Genomic DNA, 21,494 nt, shown 5'->3' with positions numbered 1-21,494 from the left:
AGTACCCTGAATTCAAGCCCCACAACAAACAACAACAAAAGCAAAGAAAAAGGTAAACAGTCCGGGCCTTGGTGACTCACCCTGTAATCCTGGCTACTTAGGAGGCTGAGATTGAGGATGAAAGCCAGCCCAGGCAGGAAGGCCCGCGAGCCTCTTACCTCGTAACAACAACAACAACAAAATAATAATAAATAAAAAATCGGAAGTGGAGCTGTGGCTCAAGTGGTAAGAGCATTAGCCTTGAGCAAAAAAGGCTAAGGGAAGCTGGGCGCCAGTAATCCTAGCTACTCAGGAGGCTGAGATCTGAGGATCAGGGTTCAAAGCCAGCCAGCCAAGGCAGGAAAGTCCATGAGACTTTTTTGGGGGGGTCAGGTCGTGGGGCCTAAACTCTGGGCCTGGGCGCTGTCCCTCAGCTCTTCAGCTCAAGGCGAGCACTTTACCACTTGAGCCACAGCGCCACTTCCATCTTTTTTTCTTTTTGCTTATGTGGTGCTGAAGAATCAAACCCAGGGCCTCATGCATGCAAGGCAAGCGCTCTACCACTGAGCTATCTTCCCAGCCCAGCCATGAAACTCTTATCTCCAATGACCTGTCAGAGAACCAGAAGTGGCGCTATGGCTCAAATGGTAGAGCACTTGCCTTGAGCTGAACTGTTGAGGGACAGCGCCCAGGCCCAGAATTCAAGTCCCAGGACCAGCATCCAGCATACACACAAGAGATAAACAGAGACAAAGCTGCAGGGAGAGACAGAGACTAAGACAGAGGGGACAATGTATACAGACAGAAATGGAAATGCTGGGGGGGGTGGCGATGGAAATGCTGGACGGGGGTTGGGCTGGACATAGCATGCCTGGGAGGAGGGAGCAATTCATCTTCTAAATTGTAATTCCTGGGACTGGCCTGGGTGGAGCAGGTGGGCAGTGGGGGGGACATAGGAACTTAGGCTGGAGGGCGGGAGGACAGACAGGTAGGTTAGCCAATGGCTGACTACCCACAGCACAGGTGGCAGTGAGTCCACTTCCTGTCTTAGTGTCTAAACTGTATGTGGGGGCAGCAGGAGGGAGTGTTGTGTCCACACCTACACCAGCTCCCCATCATACTCCCACCAGAGCCCCAGCACACAGTACCCCAGATACCCTAGTGGGGACAGCCACGGTCACCCCCACCCAGCTACTCAGGAGGCTGAGGTCTGAGGATCTTGATTGGAAGCCAGCTTTATCAGGAAAGTCCATGAGGCTCTTATCGCCGATTAATCACCAAAAAGCTGGAAGTGGAGCTGTGGCTCCAGTGGCGTAGTGCTAGCCTTGAGTAGAAAAAGCTCAGGGACAGCGCTCATGCCCTGAGTTCAAGCCCTGGTACCTATGTGTGTATGTGCACGCGCTCATGCGTGTGTACGCACACACACACACACAAACTAGTTCTCACCCTTTGCTCACCACAAGCCAGCCATCCTACCTGCCCTGCCCTGGGCACATCTTTAAATAGCAGCAGCAGGGTGAGGGCGTACTAATAAGCTGCACTGTTTTGGGGAGCCCTCTGGAGGGACAACCGGTCCTGCAAGGTGCCAAGGTTCCTTTCTAGTGGCTCAGGGGATCCCTGACTCCTTCCTGCTGGCTTGGGGTGGATACCTCTAGGGGACTGAGTGGTGCTTATCTCAGGGCTGAGGCCGGAGATGGGGTGAGGGCGCCCCAGGTCCAGGTCTAGCCTGGCCCCACTCCTTCCACTGAGGCCACACCTGAGGTCACCTCTGAGGGCCACACCTCGGCCTCTCCTCCATGAAATGGGCTGGGTGAGGTGTCTGGAAGGCCAAGAGAATTCAGGTAGCTCTCTGGGAACGGGTAGTATCATGGCACCACGTAAATCTACCTAGCTGGGCATCCAGAAACCCCTGTTTACTTCCTGGGCTGAGGACCCTGCGCTCAGAGGACTTTATGTTTGGGCCCTGGGAGGGAGGAGGCATGGCTGGTCACACCCCTGGCCTCTGAGTTGTTTAATAACAGCTTTATTGAAATATAATTTGCATACCATACAAATCATCCATTTAAAGTGTACAATTCAGGGTTATTAGTGCATCAGAGGTATGCAACCACCACCTCTCATTCCAGAACATTCCATCACACCAAGAGCAGCCCCATCCTCAGGAATAGTCACCCTATCCCCTCCCCAGCCCCTGGCACCCACAAATCTACTTCCTGTCTCTGCATTTCCCCTGTTCCGGCCATAGCCTATCAATGGAGCCAAGGTCTGTGGGAGTTTCTGTGTCCTCCGGGTCTCTGTACATGGTAGCATGACAGAGAGCCTTGTTCTGTGCACAGCTCCAAGCTTACAGAACCTCTGTGTGTGTGTGTGTGTGTGTGTGTGTGTGTGTGTGTGTGTGTGTGTGTGTGTGTGTACATGTGTGCCAGTACTGGGGCTTGAACTCAGGGCCTGGGCACAAGAGTCCCTCTAGCTTTTTCACTGAAGGCTGGTGCTCTACCATTTGAGCCACAGCTCCACTTTAGGCTTTTTTGGTGATTCATTGGAGATAAAAGTTTCATAGGCTTTCCTGCCTGGACTGGCTTTGATTCTCAGATTCCATACTCCTGAGTAGCAAGGATTACTGATGTGAGCTACCAGCACTCAGCAACTTACAGAAAATCTTAGAACAGTACAATGAACCCTGATGTTTCTGAACTGTCTCTATATAGAGTTTTGCTTTTCTCCTTCCTTCCCTCCTTCGTCCCTTCCTCCCTCCCTTCCTTCCTTCCTTTCCTCCTTTCCTCCTTCCTTCCTTCCTTTCTTCCTTCCTTTCTTTCTTTCTTTCTTTCTTTCTTTCTTTCTTTCTTTCTTTCTTTCTTTCTTTTTCTTTTCATTTTTTGGTCGGTTGTGGGGCCTGAACTCTGGGCCTGGAAGCTGTCCCTGAGCTTCTTTTTGCTCAAGGCTAGCACTCTACCACTAGAACCACAGCACCACTTCAGTTTTTTCTGCTTATGTGGTGCTGAGGATTCAAACCCAGGGCCTCATGCATGCAAGGCAAGCACTCTACCACTGAGCCACCTTCCCAGCCCTTTTTTTCTTTCTTCTTCTTTTTTTCTCTCCATCAGAATAATCAAATACTTTGGGACAAAATTCACATAGTGGAATATTACACAGCCACACAAAAGGCCAAGCCCTGAAACATATCACATAGCATAGAGTCAAAGCTGCCAGGCCCCAAAGGTAGCTCACTGACGGGACATTCTAGGACAGGCAGAATCAGCCTATAGTAGGATATGTCAGGTGAGGAGGGGCACAGCAGGGCTCTGGGGCTATCATGGTCTATCATTGGTCTTGCTGTTACTGCTTACAAGGGTGTTGAGTTTGAGGAAACTGAACTGTCTTTGTTCACTTATTGTTGTTGGGTTGTTTTTTTTTTTTTGAGATAGGGTTTCACTATGCAACTCAGATTGGATTTGACCTTTTGATCCTCCTGTTTCAACATCAAAAAGGCTAGAACGAGCAGGGCAGCAAGTAGCTTATGCCTGTGGCTACTCAGAAGACTGAGAGCTGAGAATCCCAGTTAGAAGCCAGCTAAGGCTTCTGAAAACCAGAAGTGGAGCTGTAGCTCAAAATGGAAGAGTGCTAGCTTTGAACCCCAGTATCAGAAAAACAAATCTTTAGAATCATGTTCAAAGGCAGTCTGAGCAGGAAAGTCTGTGTGACTTTTTTGGGGGGGAGGGGCGGGTCAGTCATGGGGTTGAACTCTGGGCCTGGGCACTGTTTCTGAGCTCTTCAGCTCAAGGCTAGCACTCTACCACTTGAGCCATGGTTCCATTTCTGGCTTTTCCTGTTTAAGTGGTGCTGAGGATTCGAACCCATGGCCTCATGCTTGCAAGGCAAGCACTCTACCACTGAGCCACCTTCCCAGCCCCTTACTCTTACCTCCAATTAACCACCAAAAAGTCAAAAGTGGATGAGATTGGGAAAGGTGGCTCAGCAGTAGAGTGCTTGCCTTGTATGCATGAGGCCCTGGGTTGGATTCCTCAGTACCACATAAGCAGAAAAGGCCAGTGGCACTGTGGCTCAAGTGATAGAGCACTAGCCTTGAGCTGAAGAGCTGAGGGACAGCACCCAGGCCCAGAGTTCAAGCCACAGGACTGACAAAGAAAAAAATAATCAAAAGTGGAGCCATGGCTCAAGTGATAAAACACCAGCCTTGAGTGGTAAAGCTGAGGGATAGCACCAAAGACTCGTGTTCAAGCTCCAGGACCAGCGCGCACGCACACACACACACACACACACACACACACACACACACACACACACACACACACACACACACACACACACACACACACACACACACACACCCCTCTGAAAGGAAAACAAGGTGCTGAGTCGGAGAGCAGTGTGCAGCTCTCACTGTTAAGATTCAACCTGCTTCTGGCAGGTCCGGGCAGGGCAGGGCCCAGTGTCTCATCAGACCCTAGAGGAACCTGAGTGCAAGGGACGGAGGCCCTGTGAGGAGGCTGAGCCAGGAAGCTGAGCTCAGGAGGAAGTCACTGCTGAGGTCACTGTGCCCCAGGCATCCGGGGGTGAGCTGGGCAGGCTGGGGAAGACGCTGCTCTGCTGTCTACTGAAAACATTCCCAGCTGGTGGCATCACTGCGGCCGGCCGAGGCCTGCGTGGGCAGCTGTGCCTGGGATGTGCTACTGAGGGGCCAAACGGCCAGTGCTTAGCAATGGGTTGGTAAAGAAAGGAAGTCCAAATGTTATGGGCTCAGGGAAGCTTGAGCTGAGGAAGGAAGGACCTGGGCTCCTCCAGCATACCTTTGCGTTCTTTCCAGCCCAGCTCTGCTCATCTCACCTAGGTCCCTCCCCCCCCCCCCCAGATCCTGCCCCAGGGTCTTTGCACTTACTGACTGCCTGGGAGATTCACCAAGAGATCTGCTTTCATAGAGTCCCAGTCTCCTAACTTGCCAGTCCAAGGCCCAGGGGTTCCTCTCTCTAAGCCTCAGCTCCCCACACTAAAGGATGGGGGCGGGGCATAACTGCCAGGTTTCACTCTGATGCGCTGGAGCCTCCTATGCTTGCCTAGGATTTCCTGGAGGCTGCTGCGGCTGAGTCCACTCCCAGATTTACTCATTCCTTTTCTCATCTCCCTATTTAATGTACTTACTTCCTCCTGCTTCTGTCTTTGGGGGCTTGAGGTAAAATGAACTAGGTAAACTGAGGCCAGTAGGAGTGGATGGCAAAAATACCTAGGAAACCTAGTAGTAAAGGGGCCTATTGGCCTTTTCTTTTCTGTTCTGTTCTTTTTTTCTTCCTTCTTTCCTTTTCTTCTTTCTTCCTCTTTCTTTTCCCTCCCTCCCTCCTTCCCTTCCCTTTCCTTCCCTTCTTCCCCTCCCTCCCTCCCTCTTCCTTCCTTCCTTCCTTCCTTCCTTTCTTTATTTCTTTCTTTCTTTCTCTTTCTTTTCTTTTTTCTTTCTTTTTTTTTGTTGGTCATGGGCCTAGGCGCTGTCCCTCAGCTCTTCAGCTCAAGGTGAGTGCTCTACCACTTGAGCCACAGAGCTACTTCCAGTTTTCCAGTAGTTAGCTGGAGATAAGAGTCTCATGAATGGGGCTGGGACTGTGGCTCAGTGGTAGTGTGTTTGCCTTGCATGCATGAGGCCCTGGATTCGATTCCTCAGCACCACATAAGCAGAAAATGCTGGAAGTGGCGCTGTGGCTCAAGTAGTAGAGTGCTAGCCTTGAGCTGAAGAGCTGAGGGACAGCGCCCAGGCCCAGAGTTCAGGCCCTACGACTGACAAAAAACAAAAACAAAAATTAAAAAAAAAGTCTGGGCTGGCTTTGAACCCTGATCCTTAGATCTCAACCTCCTGAGTAGCTAGGATTACAGGCATCGTGAGCCACCAGCACCTGGCTCTTCTTTCTTTTAAGACCAGAGACTGGGATTCAAACTCAGTATCTGATTCTTTTACTCACTGGCTGATGCTTTACCAACTAAGCCATGCATTCTACCCCTCCATTGTTTTCTTTTTTCAATTGAGAGCTGGCCAGATCTGGCCAGGAACTGGTGGCTCACGCCTGTAATCCTAGTAACTCAGAAGGCTGAGATCTGAGAATCATGGTTCAAAGCCAGCCTGGGCAGGAAAGTCCATGAGACTTTTTTTTGTCAGTCATGGGGCTTGAATTCTGGGCCTGTGCTCAAGGCAAGTGCTCTACCACTTGAGCCATAGTGCCACTTCCGATTTTCTGGTGATTTATTGGAGTTTCACAGGGGCTGGGAAGGTGGCTCAGTGGTAGAGAGCTTGCCTTGCATGCATGAGGCCCTGGGTTCAATTCCTCAGCACCACATAAGCAGAAAAAGATGAAAGTGGCCCTGTGGCTCAAGTGGTAGAGTGCTAGCCTTAAGCAAAAGAAGCTGAGGGACAGCGCCCAGGACCAGAGTTCCAGGCCCCAGGACCAGCACACACAAAAATAAAAAATGGTCATGACAACCAAGAGAGTTGGCCAGATCTGAACTTTCTCTTCAGTCTCTCACACGGTGACTTCCAGTCAGTTGATCAACTTCCCTGAAACTCAGCTTCCTTCACAATATATAGATTGTAAGTTCAAGTTGAATTAACTAAGAAGACTGCAGGCAGAAATCCCAAATTGCAGAACAGCTTCCAAATTAGGTGAGTCTTCCTTAAAAGGAAAAAAAAGAAAAAAGAAAAAAGTTCAGTTATGTGAGAAACAGACTTCACAGGTCAAGGCCAGTTCAGACAAAAATAATTGAGATCTTAGCCAGATTCCAGTAGCTCACACCTATAATCCTAACTGCTCAGGAGGCTGAGATCTGAGGATGACAATTCAAAGCCAGACCATGCAGGAAAGTCTTATCTTCAATTAGCCAGCACCAAGCTGGAAGTGGAGTTGTGGCTCAGGTGGTAGAGCACTAGCTAGCCTTGAGTGAAAGAGCTCAGGGACAGCCACCAGGCCCTGAGTTCAAACCCCAGGACCAACACCACCCCCACCACACACACACACACACAGCCCATCTCAAGAAGACTTGTTGGTGAATGTCTATGGTTCCAGGCAGTAGGCATGAGGATCCTGGTTCAGATCTGCATAGACAAAACTCCAAGATTCCATCTTAAAAAAAAAAAAAAAACTAACCTGGGGCTGGGAATGTGGCTTAGTGGTAGAGTGTTCACCTAGCATGCATGAAGTCCTGGGTTCAATTCCTCAGTACCAAATAACAGAAAAAACCAGAAGTGGCACTATGGCTCAAGTAGTATAGTGCTAGTCTTGAGCAAAAGCAGCTCAGGGACAGTGCCTAGGCCCTGAGTTCAAGCCCCAGCACCAAAAAGAAAAAATGTAATCTAAGCTGGGTGCCTGTGCCTCACGTCTGTAATCCTAGCTACTCAGCAGGAGGTGATCTGACCATCATGGTTCAAAGTCAGCCCAGGCAGGACAGTCCTGGAGACTCCTATCTCCAATTAATTGGCAAAAGCTTGGAAGTTGCTCAAGTATTAGAGCAGCAGTGAGTGTAACAGCTCAGGGATAGTGCCCAGGGACTGAGTTCTAAGCCTTAGGAAAAGCACAAAACAAAAACAAAATTGAAAGCAAGAAGGGCTTGAGGCAAAGCTCAATTGTGCAAGGTCCTGATTTCAAACTGGTACTACACCAGGAAAAAAAAAAAAAAAAAAAAAGGAAATGAAACTGTGGCTCAAAGTGGTAGAGCACTAGTCTTGAGCACAGAAGCTCAGGGACATTGCCCAGGCCCTGCATTCAAACCCCACAACTGACAATAAAAATAAAAATAAAGATAAAGGGCTGGTGGGGGAGGGAAGGGATAGTGGGCGAAAAACAAAGGAGTGGGTAACAATGTTCCACAAGAAATGTATTCATTACCTTACTCATGTAACTGCAACCGCTCTGTACAGCATATTTACAATAAAATAAAGGCCTGGGAAGGTGGCTTAGTGGTGGAGTGCTTGCTTAGCATGCATGAAGCCCTGGGTTCAACTCCCCAGTACCACATACAATAAAAGAGCTGGAAGTGGTGCTGTGGCTCAAGTGATAAAAGAGTGCTAGCCTTGAGAAAAAGCTCAGGGACAGTGCCCAGGCCTTGAGTTCAAGCCCCAGGACTGGCAAATACATAAACAAAGATAAAATAAGCAGGGCTCTGGTGGCTCACACCTGTAATCCTAGCTACTCAGGAGGCTGAGATCTGAGGATCTCAGTTCAAAGCCAGCTGGAGCAGGAAAGTCCATGAGACTCTTATCTCCAATTAACCACCAGAAAACTGAAGTGGTGTTGTGGCTCAAGTGGTAGAGCGCTAGCCTTGAGCTGAAGAGCCGAGGGACAGTGTCCAGGCCCAGAGTTCAAGCCCTACGATTGACAAAAAAAAAAAAAAGTGAGGGTGGGGGTGGGGAGAGGTCCTTGGCCTTCCAGTGACAGCCTTAAAAATGTACCCAGGTTTCCATGGCAACGGCTGTTACACTTCTTCCCCCTTGAGGACACTGGGGAGATGGGGGGAGGGGGGAGGGAAGAAGAGACAAACTCCTGTGCAAACCTTTTTTCTTTTTCCATTTGTGCCTGTCCTGGAGATTGAATTCAGTGCCTGGGCTCTGTCCCCTTAGTCTTTTTTTTTTTTTTGCTGAAGGCTAGTGCATTACCACTTGAGCCACAGCTCCACTTCTGGCTTTTTGGTGGTTCATTGGAGATAAGAGTCTCAGGGACTTTCTTGCCCAGAGTGGCTTCGAACCCTGATCTTCATTATTTTGGTCGACTGTGGAGCTTGAACTCAAGACCAGCACTACCACCCTGAGTCATAGCGCTACTTCCGGCCTTTTGGTAGTTAACTGGAGATAAGAGGTGCACAGATTTTCCTGCCCGGGCTGTTTTTTGTTTTTTTTTTGTTGGTCGTGGGGCTTGAACTCTGGGCCTGGGCGCTGTCCCTCAGCTCTTCAGCTCAAGGCGAGCGCTCTACCACTTGAGCCACAGCATCACTTCCAGTTTTCTGGTGGTTTATTGGAGATAGGAGTCTCACGGTCTCTCCTGCCCAGGCTGGCTTTGAACCGCGATCCTCAGATCTCAGCCTCCTGAGTAGCTAGGATTACAGGCGTGAGCCACCGGCGCCCGGCTGACCCCCGGGCTGGTTTTGAATCTCGATCCTCAGATCTCAGCCTCCGGAGTAGCGAGGATTAACAACCGCGAGCAACCGGTGTCCGGCTCTGGTGCCCGCCTCCTTGCCTCTGCCCCGTTGCTCCTTGGGAGTTGTAGTTCGGGCCGCGCACGGGTTCGGAGCGAGCTTTTGCAGCCACCATAGTCCCCCGGAACTACAACTTCCGGCAAGCGGCGCGCGCGCATGCGAGTTGCGGGCGGCTGGCAGCATGTCGGCGCTGTGCTGGTCCCGCGGCGCGGCGGGGTTCCGCAGGACGCTGCGGCTCTCGGGCTGCACCCGCCCCGCAGCCCTGGAAGGTAATTCGGGAGGGGACTGTCCACCCCGGGGCGACTCCTAAACCGCTGTTGAATCCGTGACCTTCGGTTCTCGCGGCCCAGGATCCAGCACCTACTCCCAAATTCTGCCCTTTACCCTTTGCCCTGTAGGGTCCTCGGAAACCCACTGAGGCCACCCACGGGTCACCAGCGTTGGCCTGGCTTCCTGAGAGGAGTTGTCCGGGCACTTTGACCTTCACACTCGGTTTCTTTTGCAGACCCTCCCCCAGCCCCTCTGCTGGCGACCGTGGAGCTCTAACCTTTAACTGCTGTCGGGAATCCTTTGCTCTTCCTCGGCGTGACCTTTGACTCTTGGCTTCTCTTGAGTTAGGGCCCGCCCCTTTATGCCAGATCTCTGCCCTCTTCAGCCCCCTCTGTCTCCCCAGGGACCATGGTTGGCCTCGGTGGCCCCAGAAGGAGCTCATCCGCCAGCCCCCGTGAGCTAGACCGCAGGAAGGACTGGGGTCTCGCAGAGCTGCTGGAAGGTGAGTGTGTGGGTGTGTGGCCCAGGTGTGGGGGTCAACCGGAGCCCTGTGTATTGGTAGCCATGTGCTGCTCCTGCTGGGGTCCCAACTCTGCTTTCCAAGAGTGACCCCTGGAAAAGGGAACAAGTTCCCTAGTGTGCCGAGAAGACACTGAAGCTTTGTGTCCCAAGGGGGGCTCAGAGGGTGACACTGGGTGGGTGGCATTTGCTCTTTTTTTTCTCTCCTGGTTGTGGGGCTTGAAACCTGGGCCTGGGCTCTAACTTGAGCTCCTTTGCTCAAAGCTAGCACTCTACCACTTGGAGCCACAGGACCACTTCTGGCTTTTTTGGTGGTTAATTAGAGATAAGAGTCTCAAGAACATTCCTGCCCTGGCTATCTTTTAACTGAGATCCTCAGCTCTCAGCCTCTTGAGTAGCTAGGATTACAGGCCCAAGCTTCTAGAATGTCTAGTGCCAGTAATGTCTTATGATTTGTCTGGGACCAGCCTTAGACCCAAATCCTCTTAGCTGTACTTCCTGCCTGACAGAGATAACAAGCTTAGAGCTGGGTGCCTTTGGCTCACACCTTTAATTCTAGCTACTCAGGAGGCTGAGATCTGAGGATCTTGAGGTTCAAAGTCAACCGAGGCAGGAAAGTCCTTGAGACTCATCTCCAATTAACCACCAGAAAAACTGGAAGTGGCGCTGTGGCTCAAGTGGTAGAGTGCTCGCCCAGAGCTGAAGAGCTGAGGGACAGCACCCAGGCCCAGAATTCAAGCCCCATGACTGACAAAACAAACAAACAAAAACAACACAACAAACTTAGATAGCCACATCCTGCTTTTTATTTTTTGTCGGTTGTGGGGCTTGAACTCTGGGCCCAGGCGCTATCCCTCAGCTCTTCAGCTCAAGGTGAGCACTCTACCACTTGAGCCACAGCATCACTTCCAGTTTTCTGAGTGGCTTATTGGAGATGAGAGTCTCACAGACTTACCTGCCTGGGCTGGCTTTGAACTGCGATCCTCAGATATAAGCCTCCTGAGTAACTAGGATTAGAGGTGTGAGCCATTGGCACCTGGCTCAACAAGTCTATACTAGTTTCTTCCCATGTGTTCTGTCTGGGTCCTGATCAAAGCCCACTGCTAGGACTCTCTTCTGGTATTCTGGTGAGGAAAGCTCAGGAAGCAGAAGACAGATGCAGTTGGTCCTCAGTATTCTAGGATTCTAGAATTCAGTACCTGGTACATGTTATATTTTGGTTAATTGATAAAAATGACCCGAAGTCTTGGGCAAGCCTGGCTTTTATTTCCCTGAGAGCAGTGGCTTAGTTAGCTCCGTGTTGACAATCACCTTCTAGAATGTGCCCTGTCTAGAGTCAAGTGTGTGTGAGGAGGAAACACTGTGTGTGTGTGTGTGTGTGTGTGTGTGTGTGGAGGGGGGGGGGAGTGTTCAGGGTCCCAGCTAGGGTGGTTCAGGTGCGGGGCACAGCATGTGCAAAGACCCTGGGGGGGCCGGGCGCTGGTGGCTCACGCCTGTAATCCTAGCTACTCAGGAGGCTGAGATCTGAGGATCGCGGTTCAAAGCCAGCCCTGGCAGGAGAGACCATGAGACTCCTATCTCCAATAGACCACCAGGAAACCGGAAGTGGCGCTGTAGCTCAAGTGGTAGAGCGCTCGCCTTGAGCTGAAGAGCTGAGGGACAGCGCCCAGGCCCAGAGTTCAAGCCCCATGACCGACCAAAAAAAAAAAAAAGACCCTGGGGGGGAAAATCAAGCCAAAGAACAAATGGCCCCAAGTTCAAACCCTAGTACTGGCATTAAAAAAAGGTGAGCAAGTGGGAGAGGTTAGGGACTGAGCAGGATCTAACAGTTCCCTAAGGAGGCCTAAGCAGACAGAGCTGGAAGACATGCTGAATTGTGGTACGGAGAGAGTTACAGGTGAAACCAGCTGTGGGCTGGAGGAACAGGGTGTCCAGTGATGGGGAGGACCTAGAAGACCAGGTCTTGGGGAACTCAACTCACTTGGGGTACTGAGTTTGAGGGGCTCAGTGGACAGAAGCTGGGAGTGTGGTAGAAAAGAAGTTAGCACAGTGTTTGTAGTACAAAGCCAGAATGGAAGCATCATCCCTGCTTGTCCTACCTGGGCATGCTGGGCGGCTAAGCGGGGCCTGGTTCTCTGCCTCTTCCTCTTCCCGCAGTGCTGGAGGCGCGGGTACGCCAGCTGCAGGCCGAGAGCCTATCTGAGGTGATGGTAAAGAGGGTCAAGGTGGCCCAGGCGCCCACAGCTCCTACTCGCTGGGAACAGAAGCTCAACCAGGATAAGCAGAAGATGCAGAATCGCCAGCAGCGGATCGAGAAGCGGCTGCAGAAGCACTCCCAGAAGCTGGCCCAGAAGCTGAAGCCCCGGCCCCTGCGCCTGGAGCCCCAGCTCCTGAGCGAGGAGCTGGCCGGCTGCCTGCAGCAAGAGGGACTCCAGAGCCCCTGGGAAGAGAGGCTGGAGCAGGTGCTGCAGAAGGCCTCAGAGAAGCTGAGCGTGAAGATGCAGGCTCCACCAGCTGACCAGGAGGAGGAAGAGCATGTGTCCGCCCGGCAGCGAAACATGCTGGCCTTTCTGGAGTGCTGCTTGACCACTGACCACCTGCCCCTGGCCCACCACGTGCTGGTCAGCCAGCACTCCATGCCCCGGAGGCGGCAGCTGCTGACCCTCACCATGTACAACATCGTCATGCTCGGCTGGGCCCGCAAGGTGAGAACGAGGGCACCTGGTGCAGCAGGCACCCCAGTGCTAGGCATCTGCCCTGACACCCACCACAGAGCTGAGGTCCCAAGGTGGGATTTGGCCTCACGTAGATTTGAACTCTGAAGTTCAGCTCCTTTCTGTTTTAGTCATTCTTGCTTTTTGTGTGCCGGCCCTGGGGTTTGAACTCAGGGTCTGGGCACTGTCCCTGAGCTTCAAGGCTAGCGCTCTAACACTTAAGCCACAGCACCACTTCTGGCATTTTCTGTGTATGTGGTACTAAGGAATCAAACCCAGGGCTTCATGCATGCTAGGCAAGCACTTTACCACTAAGCCACATTCTCAGCGCAGAGTCTAGCATTCTTACTTGGCTACCACTCAAGGTTGGGTGCTCTACTACTTGAGTCATAGCTCTACTTCCAGCTTTCTGGTGGTTAATTGGAGATAAGAGTCCGGCAGAATTTCTTGCCTTTGCTGGCTTTGAACCACAGGCCTCAGATCTCAGCCCCCTGAGTAGCTAGGATTATAGGTGTGAGTCACCAGTGTCCAGCAGGGTCTGCTTGTTCTTTTTTTTTTTTTTTTTTAGTTTTCTCAGGTAGAAGGTTAGAGTATTGTTGTGTGACCCTTCTTTGTTAATGCAGGTATCTACAGCTATCATTTGCCCTCTAAGCATTGCTTTAGCTGCACCCCTTGGCTTTGTTTTTGTGAATTCCCTCTCTCAGTTTTCTCTCTGGTCCATTGATTGTTTAGGAGCACTGTTAACATATTCTCTCATGAAGAAACCCCAGTATTCTCTTTTCCTCCTCATGGTCCTGGAGCCCTGAGAACTAGCAGTAAGAGTATGTCTGATGTTTACCAAAAAAGTGAATTCTGTTTGGGGAGAAAAAGCTGTTAAAATGTGAAGACAGGTAGGTGCTGGTACGTCTCTGTAATCCTTGCTACTTAGGAGGCTGAGATCTAAGATATAGGTTTGAAGCCAGCTCAGGCAGGAAAAGTCTGTGACACCCTTATTTCTAGTTAACCAGCAAAAAGCCAGAAATGGGAATGTGGCTCAAGTGGTAGGGCATCAGCCTTGAGTGAAAAGGCAAAGGTACCCAGGCCCTAAGTTCAAGCCACAAGATTGGCACGCATGCATGCGCACATACACACACACACATATCTCAGATTGGTAACACCACCTCCCATCTTAGGAAAGTAGACAAAAAAGTGCACCCTAAGCTTAAAGCCAGGACACTAAAGGGAGCAATAAAATTGGAGCAGGAAAGTGTGATCTGGGGGAGGAATCAGTCCTTGGAACTATTGCTACATTGGTGAAACACTAGCAGGCCAGGCTGAAAGCATGCATGTTAGTGTCCCTAAAGCAGAAGTTCAGTGCAGACAAGCCCCAAGGGGCACAGAGCCTCTGGCAGCCACCTGGCTGTTCTGCTTCTCCGGGTGGCTCCCCCCCTGGAGTCAGTGGTGCCACGGGGAGGGGCTCAGGGCTGCCCCAGGCCCTCAGTCTGGTGTGGTGTTCACAGGGCTCCCTCAAGGAACTGGTGTATGTGTTCTTCATGATGAAAGACGCCGGCCTCAGTCCAGACCTGCTGTCCTACGCGGCTGCCCTCCAGTGCTTGGGGAGGGTGAACTCGGACGTCCACACCATCAAAAGGTAAGGGGTGCAAGCCCAGTGCCAGTGGCACGCACCTATCATTCTGGCGACTCAGGAGGTTGAGATCTGAGGCTCACAGTTTGAAGCCAGCCTAGGCAGGAAAGTCTATGGGACTCTTTTCTCTAGTTAATAAGCAAAAAGCCAGAAGTGGAGCTGTGGCCCAAGTAGTAGAGTGCTAACCTTGAGTAAAAAAGCTCAAGGACAGTGTCTGGACCCTGAGTTCAAGCCCCAGAACTGGCGTGTGCACACGTGCGCAAGCACGCACGGCAAGGTCTCTGTGTGTCAATAGCCACTGCCATGGGTCCCGCTGGGCTCAGTAGGGCTGCACTGAGGTGGGCAGGAGGGAGCAGGAGGTGGCCCCAAGATCCCTCAGGGTGGTTCCAGGCCCATGAGCCAGGCCGGCCCATCCCAGCCTGGGTGCCCTCGCCCGTGGCTCCCTCACAGGTGTGTAAAGCAGATGGCCCAGGACGGGCTGCAACTGCAGCAGCTCTTCACAGACCTGGCCATGCCCACCGAGGAGCGCGCCGCACTCCTGAATGCTGTGCTCAAGGCTCAGCCCGACTTCAGCCCACCACAGGCCCTGCCCCAAGTCAACACGTCCACACTACTCAAGGGCATCTACACCCAGGTAAGACCTGGGCTGGGCAGCCCCAGCTCAGCCCCCGGGCACCACTGCTGCTGCCTGGTGGTCTTGTGGGCCACCACATGGACTCCACATTTCTCCCTTTGGACTTCACGAAGCATGAGCTCAGGTGCCTGCCCTGGCGGGGTACACAGCCCTTGACCCTGAAATTGGCAGGTGTGTGGGGGGTAGAACGGAGGGGGGGGCAGGCCATGAGAAACTGAAGTGTGGGGCATAGCCTAAGTGTCGGGATGTCACTCTGCCAATCCCCAGGGCAGCCAGACGAGAAGGCTCTGATGTGCCTTTCACAGTTCACTATGCAAAGCACAGCTTGGGTGCATTCCTCCTGGCCACACCCCACGCTGGTCCCTTCCCCGCTCTGCACATTCCCTATCAGTGGCGCCACATACAGCGGGGCCTTTGGTGTTTGGTTACTCTGAGCGTGGTGTCCTCAAGGCCCCTCGACACTGCGGCGGGGGTCACAGCCTCATCCCGTTCCGGGCTGCACGATGCTCAGTTTGGAGGAACCACCGCCATGGACTGCTAGGCCCTGCTGCTGGGAGGGGAGACTGTACCCCACTTCTTTGTAGACCTGGGCTTTCCCTTCTCCAAGCTTTGGATTTTAGTCCTGGTCCTGGGGCTTGAACTTGGAGCCTGAGTGCTGTCCCTGAGCTTTCATGTTGAAGACTAGCACTCCACTACTTGAATCATAGCTCCATTTCTGGCTTTTTGGTGATTAATTGGAGACAAGAATCTCATGGACTTTGATGGCTGGGCTGGCTTTGAACTGTGATCCTCAGCCTTCTGTATAGCTAGGATTATAGGGGTGAACCACCAGTGCTCAGATTTTTTTTTTTTTGTGCCAGTTGTGGGGCTTGAACTCAGGGCCTGGGCACTGTCCCTGAGCTGCTTTTGCTCAAAGCTAGCCCTCTCCCACAGTGCCACTTCCAGCTTTTTCTGTGCATGTGGTACTGAGGAATCGAACCCACGGCTTCATGCATACTAAGCAAGCACTCTACCACTAAGCCATATTCCCAGCCATACTCTGCACTTTTTTAAAAAGCTCATTTATTATTCGTGGCTTGTACCTTCACCCAGTTGCAAGTTTGGAAAGAAGGTGCGCATGGGGGATGCAGCAAGCCAGCTCCCTGGGCTCTGCCCAGCCTGGGCAGGAGACATGGGCCAGGCTGGGAAGGTGACTCAGTGGTAAGAGTGCTTGCCTTCTTGCATGCATGAGGCCCTGGGTTCAATTCTTCAGTACCACATAAACAGAAAAAGCCAGAAGTGGCGCTGTTGCTCAAGTGGTAGAGTGCTAGCCTTGAGCTGAAGTGCTTAGGGACAGCACCCAGGCCCAGAGTTCAAGCCCCAAGATCAACAACAATAACAAAAAAAAGAGACCTGGGTCACTTTCAGAGACTGTGTGCTGTGCCTGTGCTGGGTGAGGAGCTTCTAGGGAGCGACGGGTGAGCTGAGCTGCCGGGAAAGCGCAGCTCCGCTTCCAGCTTCTTCCATGGTGTCCCCCCAGGACGGGCCCACGTCATACCCAAGGCTGCCGCTACCCCTGAAAACTCTGCAGGACCTCTTCCAGGAGCAGCTGCGCATGGAGCTGGAGGCCAACATTTCTGTAGAGTCCGTAGAGAAGGCCCCGAAGTTGGACAGGCCGGTCCTAGAGGCGGTAAGGTGCAGCCCTGCTGTAGGCCTCAGGCCTGGCCAGCTGGAGGCTCTAACACAGGAGACTCCTGTGTTAGCGTTCAGCCTCATCTCCTATGGGTTTCTCCGCCCCCCTCCCGCGCCCCCCCTCATACCACCCTCCCATGCCCTTTGCCCCTGAGGCCATCCACTCACAGAGCCAGGCTGGGTGAGAGGCTACTTCCAAGATCCTAGCAGCCAAGACACCAGGCAGCCCCACCTGGCAGGTATCTCTTGAGATACCTGCTCCCAGTGTGGTGGCTGCGCCGTGACAAGTCCACGTCATACCCAATCGCAGCGGAAGACCCTGAAGGCCCTGCGTGCCCAGTGGGAGGCTGCACTGCACCGAGTGTTGCAGGAGACGAAGGCCCGCATGGCCCGGGAAGCGCACCAGGGTCAGCCCTCGCTCTACCCCTTCCTGTGCCTGCTGAGCGAGAAGGACCTGGTGGGCCTGCTCATGCAGGTGCGTGCCGGCCGGCCGGTCCCGGCGCCAGCAAGTGGGTGGCAGACCGTGGGCCGGCGGCGCTCATGGCTGCCTCGTCCCCCTAGGCCTTGCAGGCATTGCCTTCCCAGGGCGAGTCACTCATGTTCCTGGCCCATGACCTGGGCATTCGCGTCTTCAACCGGCATGCTGTGCAGCAGAAACAGCTCAACCACCAGTTGCAGGAGCTGGAGCAGCGGTACCTGCGGTACCTACACTTGCTGGCCTCTGACACCCAGGTGAGAGTTGGACGGGAGCAGCCCCTGGGCCCCCTGTCCCTGCTGCCGCCGCTCTGTGTGCCCGGCGCAGTGGGTAAAGCATCACCCCACCTCCCCTGACTGACTCCCCCCGCAGGTGGCCACACCCTGCCTACCTCGGCAGTACTGGGAGGCGCTGGGGGCCCCTGACATGCCACCGCTGCAGCCCTGGCCCATGCCGCTGCTCATGAAGCTGGGCAGACATCTGGCTGAGATGCTGGTGCAGGCTGTGGAGATGCCCCACAACCTGGGCACGAGCCAGGGCTCCCGCAAGCTCATCCCGGTGCTGTACCACGTCTACTCCTTCCGGAGCTTCCGCCAGGTGGGTAGGGCCTCCAAGGGCGCCCGGGCTCCTCGTGGCACGGGGGCCACCCGTGTCCATTGTAAGGCCACTGCACAGTGGCTCCCTTCTGAGCCCCGGCAGAAGCAGCTGGCTGTTCACCGGAGGGCCTGGCCCTGACCTCTGCCATCTTGCCCAGATCGGCATCCTGAAGCCACACCCAGCCTACACGCAGCTGCTGGCTACGGCCGCAGAGTCCACGCTGAACTTCGAGTCAACCGACGTGCCCATGCTGTGCCCCCCGCTGCCTTGGACCTCCTCACACACGGGTGCCTTCCTGCTGAGCCCCACCAAGCTGATGCGCGGCGTGGACGGCAACCTGCAGCACCAGCGCCTGCTGGAGAGCTGCCCCGCCACCGACCTGCATGGCGCGCTGGACACGCTCACCCAGCTGGGAAACTGTGCCTGGCGCGTCAATGGGCGCCTGCTGGACCTGGTGCTCGAGGTCTTCCTGGACAAGGGCAGCGTCCGCCTGGGTGTGCCACCGCCTGTCTCAGAGGCACCCCAGCCACCAGAGGGCGTGCTGCCGCCCAACACGCCACCCGCCCGCAAGGCCGAGGTGCGGCGGGAGCTGGCGCATTGCCTGAAGGTGGCGCGGGAGATGCACAGCCTGCGCATGGAGGCCCTGTACCGCCTCTCGCTGGCCCAGCACCTGCGGAGCCGCATCTTCTGGCTGCCCCACAACATGGACTTCCGTGGCCGCACCTACCCCTGCCCGCCTCACTTCAACCACCTGGGCAGTGACCTGGCCCGATCTCTGCTGCAGTTCGCCGAAGGCCGCCCCCTGGGCCCCCAAGGCCTCGACTGGCTCAAGATCCATCTGGTCAACCTCACCGGCCTCAAGAAGCGGGAATCACTTAAGGCCCGTCTGGCCTTTGCCAACCAGGTGATGGAGGACATTTTGGACTCTGCAGACCGGCCCATGACGGTAAGGATCTGCGGGCATCCTTCCCCCATTCTCTTTCTACCTCCTGTGTGTCTCTCTCTCTTTCTCCGTGTCTTAACTCCCCCCCCCCCCCCCCCCCCGGCTGTCTTCTCTCTTCCTTTCTGTATTTGTTCCCTGTTCTAGTTCAGAAATAGCTGATAGCTTCCAGCAAACAGCCTTCCTTCTAGAACCTTCTCCCCTCTGGCCCCCTGGCCCCATGTCTTGCCCATCTGGACCGTCTCTCTCGTCACACACCGTGTGTCTGGCCTTCCTGTGTTCCCATGTCTTCTCAGCCTGTTCAGCTGGCCCATGCTGAGTACTGCCCTGCGCCCGGGGCCTGCACCTCACCTGGGTGCCCACCTGCTCTCTCCCACAGGGCAATAAGTGGTGGATGAAGGCTGACGAGCCCTGGCAGACCCTGGCCTGCTGCATAGAGGTAGCACAGGCGGTGCGATCCCCCGACCCTACTGCCTATATTTCCCACCTACCTGTTCACCAGGTGAGTGTGTGGCGTTGGCCCACTAGAGTGCTCACATGCCTATTTCTTGGTCCTGGGGCCCTGGGAGCTCACATGGACAGAAGCTCATGGATGTCCTCCTCCCACTGCCCAGGATGGCTCCTGCAATGGTCTACAGCATTACGCTGCCCTGGGCCGGGACAGCATAGGCGCTGCCTCCGTCAACCTGTTACCCTCGGACCTGCCACAAGATGTGTACAGCGAGGTGGCTGCGAAGGTGGGTGGGTGTGAGGGTGCTGCTGTCCCCTCCCAAGATAGCAGGCCACTGTCCCGCACCGTTCCCAGTCAGCCTGTCACACGTGTCATGGGGTGGGGGAGATGGGGCTCCTGGAGGGGGCCCCCTAGGGGCACCGACTTGGGGTATTACCCTTCCCCACGGCCAGGTGGAGGTGTTCCGCAAGGAGGACATGAAGAAGGGCGTGCTGGTGGCGCAGGTGCTGGAGGGCTTCATCAGCCGCAAAGTCGTGAAGCAGACGGTGATGACAGTGGTGTACGGCGTCACCCGCTACGGCGGCCGCCTCCAGATTGAGAAGCGCCTGCGGGAGCTGGACAGCTTCCCCCAGGTGCCTGTGTTGCTGCACCCCATCCCGCCCTGCCCTGCGCGGGGCCCTGCCCTGAACTGTGGGGGGAGGCCTGCCCCACTCACCCCCTGCCTCTGCAGGAGTTCATCTGGGAAGCCTCCCACTACCTCGTCCGCCTGGTCTTCAAGAGCCTGCAGGAGATGTTCTCAGGTACTCGCGCCATCCAGGTATGTCTGGGGGCCCCCCCATTCCCAGCCCTGCCTGGGCTCTGCCCCAGCTCTCCAGGGGCCACCGCTGCAGCCTGAGCTCATGTTCTGTCCACAGCACTGGCTGAGCGAGAGCGCGCGCCTCATCTCACAGGCAGGCTATGCTGTGGAGTGGGTCACACCCCTGGGCATCCCTGTCGTCCAGCCCTATCACCATGACGTCAAGTACCAGGTATGGGGGCCTTGGCCCTGCCCTGTGAAGCAGGGCCTAGGCTTGGGACTTAGCGGCCCCTCTCCCCTGCCCCACAGGTCCCGGGTGGCATCCAGAGCATCACCTGCACCAGCACTGTGGACAGCAGACAGTGAGGGGGCACCAGGGGGGAAGGCAGGGGTGTCAAGGGATGGGGCTGACATGCAGCCTCACAGGTTCCTCTGGCCCCCAGGAAGCCCAACACACTGAAGCAGAAGAATGGCTTTCCCCCCAACTTCATCCACTCGCTGGACTCCGCCCACATGATGCTCACGGCGCTGCACTGCTACCGGTGGGCGCCCATGCTCTACCCCAGGCTGTGGCCACACTAGTGACGGGGACACGGGAGATGATGTGGGGTCGGGGGCGGGGGGAGGTGTCAGTGTGCATGCGAAGGTGGGTGGGATGATGAACGGGTCCTAGAGGTCCTCACACAACAGGGTCCCGTGAGGGTTCTGGGGCCACGGGCCATGCAGAGCACCAGTGGGGTCCCCTAGCATGTGTCCTGCATACAGGCCGTCAGGGTATCTAACATGGCTCTAGGCTTGGCTGGAACCCAGGGTAGGGGTCTTATGGTCACCCTGAGGGGTGAGGCCACTTCCTGTGGACAGGATAGGGGCAGGCTGGGAGAGGGGTGCCAGGTGGGGGGGCTGCAGCCAGGCGTGACTCCCTCCTCATGGGCCTGTGCCTGCCACACAGGAAGGGGCTGACCTTCGTCTCGGTGCATGACTGCTTCTGGACTCACGCGGCTGACATCCCGGTCATGAACCAGGTGCGTGCAGCACCCAACCCAGCACGGGGGAGATGGGGCCTTGCTTCTGCACCTTAGTAGTCAGTGCCCCCAGGGGTAGTGCCCAGTCCCCCTAGGAGCCCACTGGACACCCCCCAGCAAGCAGCCCCCTGGCTCCCCCTGCAGGTGTGCCGTGAGCAGTTCATCCACCTGCACAGCCAGCCCATCCTGCAGGACCTGTCCACCTTCCTCCAGAAGCGCTTCTGCGACAACCCCAGGTGAGGCGCCCGCGCGCCCGTGCGCTGCTTCGCCCTGCCTTGCCCTGCCCTGCCGTCTGCCCGCGCCTCACCCTTCCCTCCACGCCAGGTCCCACAAGCTCTCGGAGCGACTCCTGCTGTCCCAGCTGCAGAATCGGCTCAAGTCGGTGCCCCAGACCGGTAAGAGGCGGCCGCGGGCGTGCGCACGCGCGGGGTGGGGGCGCAGCCTCCGGGAGCCTGGGGTTCCGGGGTCCCCAGACCTCAGCCCTCCTCCCTCCGTAGGGGACTTCAACCTGGAGCAGGTGAAGCACTCTAAGTACTTCTTCAGCTGACGGCCCCGCCCCGCCCCGCTCCGTGTAAATAAAGCCGTGGGTCCCCACGGCCCGGGACACGCGCCGCCAAGCAGT

At 55.0% G+C, this 21,494-nt stretch overlaps 1 protein-coding gene across 1 annotated transcript; it reads left to right on the top strand.

Annotated features, from left to right (window-relative positions):
• The first annotated feature begins 9,340 nt into the window (after nt 1-9,340).
• On the top strand, nt 9,341-21,492 carry Polrmt (RNA polymerase mitochondrial). The gene is made up of 21 exons (XM_070008524.1): nt 9,341-9,428; nt 9,833-9,931; nt 12,106-12,653; nt 14,162-14,292; nt 14,737-14,920; nt 16,440-16,589; nt 16,902-17,066; nt 17,153-17,323; nt 17,439-17,663; nt 17,821-18,609; nt 18,983-19,105; nt 19,218-19,340; nt 19,507-19,686; nt 19,785-19,871; nt 19,969-20,082; nt 20,160-20,212; nt 20,294-20,392; nt 20,800-20,872; nt 21,017-21,108; nt 21,197-21,267; nt 21,370-21,492. Exons 1-21 carry the CDS (start codon nt 9,341-9,343, stop codon nt 21,417-21,419), a joined length of 3,615 nt encoding a protein of 1,204 aa, XP_069864625.1. The 3' UTR covers nt 21,420-21,492.
• Nucleotides 21,493-21,494: the final 2 nt, after the last annotated feature.

The sequence above is a fragment of the Dipodomys merriami genome, unplaced genomic scaffold (assembly GCF_024711535.1).
Source record: "Dipodomys merriami isolate MVZ:Mamm:240054 unplaced genomic scaffold, mDipMer1.0.p SCAF_70, whole genome shotgun sequence".
NCBI classification, from domain to species: domain Eukaryota; kingdom Metazoa; phylum Chordata; class Mammalia; order Rodentia; family Heteromyidae; genus Dipodomys; species Dipodomys merriami.
The sequence above is the reverse complement of the archived record's forward strand: the minus strand, read 5'-3'. Positions and strand labels throughout refer to the sequence as shown.